Source organism: Labrus bergylta, chromosome 8 (genome assembly GCF_963930695.1).
Source record: "Labrus bergylta chromosome 8, fLabBer1.1, whole genome shotgun sequence".
Lineage (NCBI taxonomy): Eukaryota > Metazoa > Chordata > Actinopteri > Labriformes > Labridae > Labrus > Labrus bergylta.
The window spans coordinates 31,323,608-31,334,407 of NC_089202.1; the positions used below are offsets into that span (position 1 = coordinate 31,323,608).

A 10,800-nucleotide genomic window follows, 5' to 3' on the forward strand; every position below is an offset into this window, starting at 1 on the left:
ACCTGTTACACATGTTACACATGGTACAAATGTTACACATGTACACATATACACATGTTACACATGTACACATATACACATGTTACACATGAACACATATACACATGTTACACATGTACACATGTACACATATACACATGTTACACATGTACACATATACACATGTTACACATGTACACATGTACACATATACACATGTTACACATGTACACATATACACATGTTACACATGTACACATATACACATGTTACACATGTACACATGTACACATGTACACATATACACATGTTACACATATACACATGTACACATATACACATATACACATGTTACACATGTACACATGTACACATGTACACATATACACATGTTACACATGTACACATGTACACATATACACATGTTACACATGTACACATGTACACATATACACATGTTACCCATGTACACATGTACACATATACACATGTTACACATGTAAACATGGACCGGGGTTCTTACGTGTTTCCGTTGGTCAGTTTGACGTTGCCGCTTGGCGTCAACAGTTTGCCGTTTTTCAGCCAGATCAGGTGAGGCTCAGGTGCTCCAGACGCCGTGCAGCTGAAGACTGCACTGGCCCCTGCTGGTCTGGAGACCGACTGAGGCCACTGCACGAACTCTGGAGGAGCTGAGAGAGGAGGAAGAGGAGGAAGAAGAGGAGGAAGAGGAGGAAGAAGAAGAGGAAGAAGAGGAGGAGGAAGAGGAGGAAGAAGAGGAGGAAGAAGAGGAAGAAAAGGAGGAGGAAGAGGAGGAAGAAGAGGAGGAGGAGAGAGAACAGGATGGAGTCAATAATTCCTGATTCCATTGGTTCTGTAATAAGTATATACATTCTCATCACAGTTGTAGTTCTTTGGGTTGGTGAGTTGTAGTTTCTTGGTTGGGTGGGAGTTGTAGTTCTCTGTGTTGTGTTATTGTGTAGACAGTGCCGGTTGTGTCCAGCAGGGGGCAGCAGACTCTCTGACTAAACACCTCGTTATAGCTTCAATTTTATTTGGATTCACTTTCATCTCCATATTTATTTATCCTGTGACATTAATGTTTATATTTATATCCTTTAATTCAAACCGTGCATCATTTCCTCTTTCTATATGAAGTGATTGAACCTTGTTATCATATGAATAATTATCAAACAGTTTGTTCAGCTCTTTGTTGACACGCTGCGGATCCATCGAAACAAACAACAAACTTGTTGTTGATCTGAGACTCTGAGGTCGTCGTCACTATGTGAGAAAGTCCTCACTCTGAACTTGAACTTGTCTTTGTGTTTGAGCACCATGTTGACCTCTGACCCTTCCTCTCCAGCAGACAGACAGGTGCTGTCTCGCCTCCGTCTGCTCTGTCTCCACGGAAACAAACAGGGACACCACATAGTGTCACCTCACACAACCTCCTGAAGGACCGCCCCCTTTCATACAGAGAAGGAGGGTCAGAGGTCATGGGGAGGGGGAGTGAATAGGAGTCATTCATCTAAGTGTGGGGGAGGGGGGGAGGGGTCATTAACATAGAAATAAAGTTGATTTGAGGAGAGACGACCTTTCACACACTCTGACAACACACACTCAAGTTCAAGAGCAAAACACACACACACACACACACACACACACACACACACAGAGACACACAAACACACACAGACACACACACACACACACACACACACACTCACACACAGGTTTGATCTGTGTTTACAAACGTATCTGATATAAAGAGTGACTCACTTCTCTGATCAGTTATTGATTATTAATGTCTGTCAGTCTATAACATGAAACTGATCATTATAAGAGCCAAGATGGCGGCGTTCACAGACCCTGTGGCCCAGAGCTCTCCATATATATTCCTAAATATGTGAGTATAATTATAGTGTGTGTGTGTGTGTGTGTGTGTGTGTGTGTGTGTGTGTGTGTGTGTGTGTGTGTGTGTGACAGACGGACTCTGGGTGTGAATAAAGTCCTCATTGTGAAGTGGACTCTTCACATGCAAATCTATATCCTAATGACACACACACACACAGAATGAGTGTGATGACCTCTGACCCCTGTGTTGCAGACAGCAGTAGATGGACAGACTCAGTGAAACCATCAGCTGATACACACACACACACACACACACACACACACACAAACACACACGGCTGAAGATGAGATGTCTAGGGGAGTCTATGTAAGAAGTTTCAGAGGCTTGAAGCCGTCTGCTAAAATTCTTAGTTTCATATCGGGGAACTATGGCGTGATTTACAGAACGATGCGTTTAGCGCCCCCTGCAGACTCATCCTGGGATTACTCCAACACACATTTACCTCCTGATCTGAAACTTTGACCACGTTTAGTTTGGACCTCCATCTTTGTAAGAAGTGGGAGACTTCCTGTCCCCTCCTCCACATCTTGCTGTCAGAGTGCTGCTGTCCCTCACTTTTACATCCCATAATACTCTTGCAGTCCTGTGTGTAAGGTGTGGTCTTTGTGTACCTTGGACTACGAGTCGTCCGAGTGCAGTTCTTCGGGACCGGCTGCCGGGTCGGTTAGCTGAACACACGTAGACTCCCGAGTGCTGCAGCGTGGCGTCAGAGATCATCAGGTTACCTGTCCCCAACACCTGGATCCCCTCCACACCGATGGACCGCCCGTCTGACACACACACACACACACACGATGTTACCATGGTTACTGCACTGACAGGAACGCTGACCGGTTTCTGATTGATCGCTGATCTCACCGAGTCTGCTCCAGGACACGATGGGGCGCGGGTTTCCTGTGGCGATGCATTCCAGGACCGCCGTCTGATGCACGTTGATGGTGAGGTTCTGAGGCCCCGAAAGGATGACCGGTTCCTTGTAGATCCTGGATCCTGCAACTGGACCAGAACCACAACACTTTGTGAGTATAGAGAGAAGGAGTCTGGTTTTATTAAACCCTGAGTCTGGTTTTATAAAACCCTGAGTCTGGTCTTATAAAACCCTGAGTCTGGTTTTACTAAACCCTGAGTCTGGTCTTATAAAACCCTGAGTCTGGTTTTACTAAACCCTGAGTCTGGTTTTACTAAACCCTGAGTCTGGTCTTATAAAACCCTGAGTCTGGTTTTACTAAACCCTGAGTCTGGTTTTACTAAACCCTGAGTCTGGTTTTATAAAACCCTGAGTCTGGTTTTACTAAACCCTGAGTCTGGTTTTACTAAACCCTGAGTCTGGTCTTATAAAACCCTGAGTCTGGTTTTACTAAACCCTGAGTCTGGTTTTACTAAACCCTGAGTCTGGTTTTACTAAACCCTGAGTCTGGTCTTATAAAACCCTGAGTCTGGTTTTACTAAACCCTGAGTCTGGTTTTACTAAACCCTGAGTCTGGTCTTATAAAACCCTGAGTCTGGTTTTATTAAACCCTGAGTCTGGTTTTACTAAACCCTGAGTCTGGTCTTATAAAACCCTGAGTCTGGTTTTACTAAACCCTGAGTCTGGTTTTACTAAACCCTGAGTCTGGTTTTATAAAACCCTGAGTCTGGTTTTACTAAACCCTGAGTCTGGTTTTATAAAACCCTGAGTCTGGTCTTATAAAACCCTGAGTCTGGTCTTATTAAACCCTGAGTCTGGTCTTATTAAACCCTGAGTCTGGTTTTATCAAACCCAGAGTCTGGTCTTATTAAACCCTGAGTCTGGTTTTATTAAACCCTGAGTCTGGTCTTATTAAACCCTGAGTCTGGTCTTATTAAACCCAGAGTCTGGTCTTATTAAACCCCGAGTCTGGTCTTATTAAACCCAGAGTCTGGTCTTATTAAACCCTGAGTCTGGTCTTATTAAACCCTGAGTCTGGTCTTATTAAACCCTGAGTCTGGTCTTACCGGTGACAGACAGCTGGGCCTCGTGGCTGTATCGGGTGTTGGCGATGTTTGTTGCGACACATCGAAATACACCGCTGTCTGTTCGCCTCACGGCAGTGATCTGCAGCACGCCATTAGGCAGTAGAGTGTACCTGCGTGAGAGAAATACACATTACAGATATAAATAAACTCGCGTCACACTCCTCGTATCAGCACACGGTAACGTTCATTAAACATGGCGTTCAGCAGTACCTGGGGTCCTCGGTGCTCAGTGGGCGTCGGTCTCTCTGCCAGGTGATGTTGGCTTCTGGGATTCCATTTACCTGACAGTTGAGTCTAGCCACGCCCCCTTCATCCACCACCATATTCTCCGGGTGAGCGAGGAACTTGGGGAGGGCTGGGTGACGACAACAGGTAATCAATACGTTGTGTGTGTGTGTGTGTGTGTGTTACAGTGTGTGTGACCTTGTGTGTGACCTCGGAGGTCATGTGACTCACAGGCGAGCAGCACGCGGGCTTTGCGGCTGATCAGGCGTCCGTAGCGGTTCTGTGCGGCGCAGTCATACTCTCCTGCGTCTGTCTCGTTACTCTCTCGTCTTTTGGCGACATTCTTTATGAGCAACGTGCCATTAATGAGCACCGTCGCCCTGGCGCTCGTTACCACAGGAACTCCGTTCTGTCTCCAGGTGATGGTGATTGGCCCCTCCCCCTCCACCTGACAGTCCAGCATCAGGGGGCGGTCCCTCACAGCGATGACATCAGCAGGTTCTCTGAGGAAGGCAAGCTCGGAGTCTCCAATGACACCTGAGACAGAAACCCAGTGAGCTGTGAGCCCTCAGTTTGGTCTCACAGGTAACAGGAAATACACAACCAGGTCTAAAAAAATGAACGACACCTTAAATCAGCTGTAACTCATCCATGATGGTGATGATGATGATGATGATGGTGATGATGAAGAAGCTGTTGGAGATCAGTAACACAAATTCATGATCAATCAGTGAGATGTGTAGAGAGTGAGATGATAAAGGTATCTTACTATCTGATCATTAAGGAAACATGCTATGTTGAAGTGCTGGCTTCTCTGACAACAATGCAGCAGCCAGTATGTCCTCCTTCTAACTTTAGATTCTGCTCCTGAATGCTCTGGATTTGTTTGGACCAGAGAAGGTAGGCGCTTTTAAGGCGACCCCCGCCACACGGCCGTTTTGGACGCCCCTCGGTTTGTCAGATATGAGAGCAGTTATCAGGTCAACAGGTGTTGCAGTGATGGAAGCGGTCAAGAAAAGTGGTTCAGATAGAAGTGATTGTACCCGACCTAAAAAGCCTCTGCATGTTTCTAATAAGCTCCACGAGCAGAAACGTGCTCAAACTAGGATCAATATTGGAGATGCTTTTGAAAAATGGAGAGAGGTTAGAACACAGAAAGGTTTACAGACCCATGCAGAGCTGGATAAACACTGAAGCTTCAGAGTCCACCACATGGTGACCTGAGTGAGCATCCACTCTAGAGAGGAGGGGGGGGGGGGGAGACAGCTCTCTATGATGTTTAGAATTTAGACTGCAGTACCCATTTTAATCACTAGGGGGCAGAGTTACATACTGCTCCTTTAAGTCCTTTTTTATCTGTCTGCAGAAAAATGAGGAATAATGACTCTGAATCCTCCTGATGTAATTTACAAAGATCATAAAGTAAAAGAAGAAACTTTCACTGTGTCCTCTTCAGCTCACACACTTCATTCATCTGGAAGTGAATTCTAATGTTTGTGGGACAGCTGAGGGAGGATTTTCCAATTAAAACTTGGAGGATCATTCTTCACATTAAACTTAATAACAGTCAGTGAACGCATCATCCTCTCCCTCCTCTTTTCAACGTGAACTTGGCCGAGACTTTCCCACCCCCCCAACCCCTCCCTCCCTGTCGACCCCCCGGCCTTCATCTTGTTCTGGTCCCAGCTGCTCTCCGTCCTCGTGTGGGAGGAAACGAGACGACGGCCTGCAGGAGAAACCCCCCCCTCAGAATGAATGACAACAATAAGACAACAACAGTGTGAACCAGACACAACAGATACTCGGGGGGGTGAGCACAGAAACTCTTCTTCATCCTGCAGCTGCTCGTCGAGAAAGCCTTCGTCATCACATCATTCCTCCTCTTCCTCATTAAACTCTTCATCAATCTTCATCTTTTCATCACCGTTTCTCTCCTCTCTGGTTCAGCTCCTCTCCTCTTCATCCTCATCATCCTCCTCATCCTCCTCTCCTCTTCATCCTCATCATCCTCCTCATCCTCCTCTTCATCTTCATCATCTTCATCCTCCTCATCCTCCTCTTCATCTTCATCATCCTCTTCATCACACCATTAACTGGGTTTGTTACCAGAATTTAAATTCAATCCAGATTCCTGATCGTTAACTCAGCAACTAAACTACAAATACACACCAAATATTTAGAAATGTAATGTTTCAATTCTGTGATTTAAGACCAGAACCAGGTCTAAAGACCAGAACCAGGGCTAAAGACCAGAACCAGGTCTAAAGACCAGAACCAGGTCACGGAGCCTGAGTCAGACGGAAACAACGGATCAAACCAGAACTTAACCCACCACCAAGCCAGAACGCTTTCTCAGCCGCTCCTCAGTGATGTCATCAGTGATGTCATCAGGAAGAGGAAACCACAGCGTCTCTTTTCACACCTCTTTGTGTCTTTCTCCTCAGAAATTCATTTTTAGAGAACAAACAGGACCCTGAACTCATCACTGATCCAACAGAATTGTCCAGACTGACCACGGCTGGTTTACTGCCAAGGTGATAGTGATGTCATCAGTGATGTCATCAGGACCATGAGCAGTGTCTCTAACTCAGCTGTGATGAGGACGGAGATTATTGTTCATAAAACCCTCATCATCGTTTGTGAAACGTGACGATGGTAGAAACACTCCTCATGAGGAAACTGTCCCGTCAAAATAAAGCAGTAACTAATATTTAAATATTTAATAAAATAAAAGATCTGCGTACAAAGTGTCGTGTTGACAGTCGAGACAAACTTTAAAAATCAGAAATCATCAAAAGAGATTTCAAAATAAAACTAATCTTATAAACGAGTCAGCTGTTATTATTTCTCTGATCAGACGGTCTGTCGTCTGTTCAGGATTAAACCTCCATCTGGGTCCTCATTATTCAGGGGGGGTGGGGGGGGGGGGGGGGGGGGGGCGTTTAAAACACTGGAGCAGACAGACACCCCACACACACACACACACTATGACCTGCCCACTAAATCCCCCCCTACTGACAATGACCTCGGCCCCTAGAGGTCATGAGAGCCTGAGTTCAGGTCCTAAAGCTCCGCCCCCTCCTTCTTTCTCTCTGTGGTGCATTGTCGCAAATCTGACCGTGAACTTCACAATTTTTAATCAACACACACACACACACACACACACACACACACACACACACACACACACACACACACACACACACACACACACACACACAGACGTGATCAGACTGATGATGATGAAGGTTCAATCGTGAGAACCAGACTCCCCCCCCCCCCCCCCCCACACACACACACACACACACACACACACACACACACACACAATAATTAGAGCCAATTAGAGCTGCTGAGTCACTTCCTGTTTCATCAGCTTTCTTCTTAATGAGTCCTGGAACTATTTTCAAGGTCACCTGGGACTCAATGACACGAGGAAAATTCCTTGGAACAATCTCATCTAAGACCAAAGTTTTCAAGGACACCTGGAACTCCCGTTACAACCTGCAGAAACTTCAAGGCTACCTGGAGCCTTCTCAAGGACCCTGATGACCTGTTCAAGGACCAGAGAAACTTCTTCAAGGACACCTGGAAACCTCCCAATGACCACTGTGACTGTTTCCAGGCCCCCTGAAGAGGCAGCAGTGTTCTTGTATACTTGTGAGGACACAGTGTAATCCCTCAGTGCGGTCTGTCAGGCAGCAGACAGCGCCAGGGTTAAAGGGTTAACACGCACTTTGTTCTGATTGTTTGTTTGTTTGTTTGTTTGTTTGTTTGTTTGTTTGTTTGTGTAAATAGAGTTTTTAGAACATGATTATTGTTGTTTCTTGATTGAGTGATAATGAATTAATAAATTAGTTTATAAGTTCATCCCTGTGGCAGGTCCTCACAACAATAGGAGACTGACACACACACACACACACACACACAGACAGAGTGTGTGTATGGAGATGAAGTGATGAATATGTATATTTGTGAGGACCGTCTGCTCACAGAGACATCAGAGAGTTAACTTTTATAATAATGTTAAAATAATAAATATAATGATAATGAGTGATATGACATCGTCCTGCATCACAAACTCACATTAAAGTTTGACAGTGATATGATCATCATACCTTCATAATAAACATGTAAATACCGTAACACTCCTAATAGAAGCCCGTCTTTAACGAGCTGTTTAAAGGTCTCAGCTCTGCATCAGAGACAGAATAAAGCTCCATGTGTTCAGGACAATAAACGTCTAATTCATGATTTATCAATGATTTTATAATCCTGTGCACTCTTCCATATAAATCTATATATAAGTATTATAATCTTTCAACAGTAGTTAAAGTCATTTCACAGACTGTTAATAGAAGTCTTACGGTATAATAATAATTAAGAAAGAAGACATGTCAGACCTGAGCAGCAGAGTCCCAGCAGCAGCAGCATCTTCATCCTTAAATCCTTAAAGTCATCACACACACACTGAAACACACACTGAAACACACACTGCAACACACACTGAAACACACACTGAAACACACACTGAAACACACACTGAAACACACACTGCAACACACACTGCAACACACACTGAAACACACACTGAAACACACACGAGCAGCTCAGAAACACACACGAACTATTCTTCTTCTTCTTCTTCTTCTTCTTCAGTCCTGCTCCTCTTAGAAAAGGTTCATTAATCCCTCAGTTTGTCTGCCAGGCTGCAGCTCACACACGCTGCTCCTCGCATGGAGTCCTGAACACAACTGACCTGACCGACCAGGGGATGAGGGGGAGGGGCCTCTGATGGAGAGGGGCGGGGCCAGAGGGACAGCAGGGAAAGCATGATTGGGGGGGGGGCACTAAACCTCTGACCCTCAGGGGGGAGGGGGGTCACAGCTGAGGAGCTGCTGCATTAGAAATGGGGGGGGGGGGGGCATCAACTTTATATACTGATGTTAAATCTGCAGCAAAGCATCATGGTCTATGAGACAAATGGTCAGGCAGAAACAGGATGACGTGGACATCCTCTCTGAACGTGAACCATGATCTGTAAATTATTATCTACAGTCAACACACATTCAGTGAGAAGAAGACTAGAAGAAGAAGAGGTAGATTTATTTTTATTTTTAGAAAATACTTTATTTACATAATAAAGCTAAACAAGCAAACTTCTAAATTCAATCAAAAACCACATTGACATTAACACTCAGCCAAGAGTTACTGAAGCTCAGCTCTCCTTTTTCAGACACACAACACATTATTTCCTCATATCTCCACAGCTCCAGGAACTTTTCCATGTTCCCCGTGGTCCTGTGGAAACAGAACTGCAGCCTTAGCCGGGCTTTAATGTTGCACCTCCACAAGGCCACCATCAACATTAGGTCCAGTCTGTATCACTTCACCAATTAAAAAGTTCAAAAGTTGGCACTTCAATTTAGTTTCTTTTCTGTAACGGATTCCACTGATAAAAACAGGACCTGAAAAAACAACACCAAAAGAATTAAAAACAACAGTGAAAAAACTAAAACAACCAGTAAGTCTCGTGCACTCAGAAGAGACATGAAACACATTCTCAGGCAGACATTTAAAATAACTGGATTAATAACAGATAAAAACACATTAGCAGCAATAGCACCGTGTGAAATCCTCCACTGAAGGTCACCAGTTTGTTTTTTTAAAGGTGGTTTGTACAGAGTCCTCCACTGAGGGGCCTGCCCCCCCCCCCTCGATCAGCCAGGTTCTTCTGGTTCATGTTTTTGACACAGTTTTTGTAAAGAGTCTTTTGGTCCACGCTGTGCAGATTGAATGTTTCTTTGGCTCTCACAGTCAGGAGGGGACCACTGCGCTCTGTGAACCCCGGGCTGAGGTCAGGGAACATGTCCGTGGGGTCAGGTTGAACCCCTCCCTCACTGCACACTCAGAGCAGGCTCTTCTCCTTAGCAGAGAACTTCTGTCTCCACAGATCCAGACTTCTCTGAACCAGTCTGACAGAACAGACCCCCAACAGAGAACTCACCTGGATGTCAGAGAGTGCTGGTCCCGCAGAGTCCACCAGTTGTTTCAGTGACACGGTCTTTGTGCTACTCAGCGCCCCCATCAGTCCTGGTACGGAGCTGCAACACACATCCAGTCTGGCACCACAAACTAAAGGCTCCATCAACAACCAGCGCAGAGAGTTATACTTCAGTCGTTTCCAGTCAAACAAAGTGCATGATTTAACTTTAACATTTTTAAATCAGTTAAAAACAGAGCAGCATCCAGTCCCAGGTTATCAGAACAACAACAACAACAACAACAACAACAACAGAGTAGCAGAGATCAATGTGGCTCAAACAGAGATAAAGTTATTTTACCCTCCTGTCCGCTAGGTGGCGGTGGGTTCATGTCGTGTTTGGCTAGCTGCTAAAAACAAACACGAAGAAGAAGATGGCGCGCTGGTGGATGTAAACAAAGATGTTTTACCGTGTTGAGGTGCTCCGCTGTGTTTTCTTTACCGCCTGATGTGAGGATGAGAAGAAAAGGAAGAGAAGAAAAGGAGGAGGGTTCACCTGGTTCACCTGGTTCACCTGTACGGACTCACTAAAGGTGAGAGAGCTCAGAAACATGCTAACGGGGCTAACACGGCTAACGAAGCTACTGAGCTCTAACCTGCTACATGTGAACTGATTTCTGATTTAAAGTGACCAAACAATTCA

General features: G+C 45.2%; 1 protein-coding gene across 1 annotated transcript in view; it reads right to left on the minus strand.

Annotated features, from left to right (window-relative positions):
- LOC114917252 (immunoglobulin superfamily DCC subclass member 3-like) overlaps positions 1 to 10,202 on the minus strand; it is a 17,835-nt gene extending 7,633 nt beyond the window's left edge. Inside the window, 8 exon segments of the mRNA XM_065957957.1 lie at positions 503 to 668; positions 2,506 to 2,664; positions 2,753 to 2,890; positions 3,869 to 3,999; positions 4,100 to 4,244; positions 4,346 to 4,672; positions 7,640 to 7,805; positions 10,122 to 10,202. Of these exon segments, the coding sequence (XP_065814029.1) occupies positions 503 to 668; positions 2,506 to 2,664; positions 2,753 to 2,890; positions 3,869 to 3,999; positions 4,100 to 4,244; positions 4,346 to 4,672; positions 7,640 to 7,805; positions 10,122 to 10,202 (1,313 nt within the window).
- Between the last annotated feature and the right edge of the window lie 598 nt (positions 10,203 to 10,800).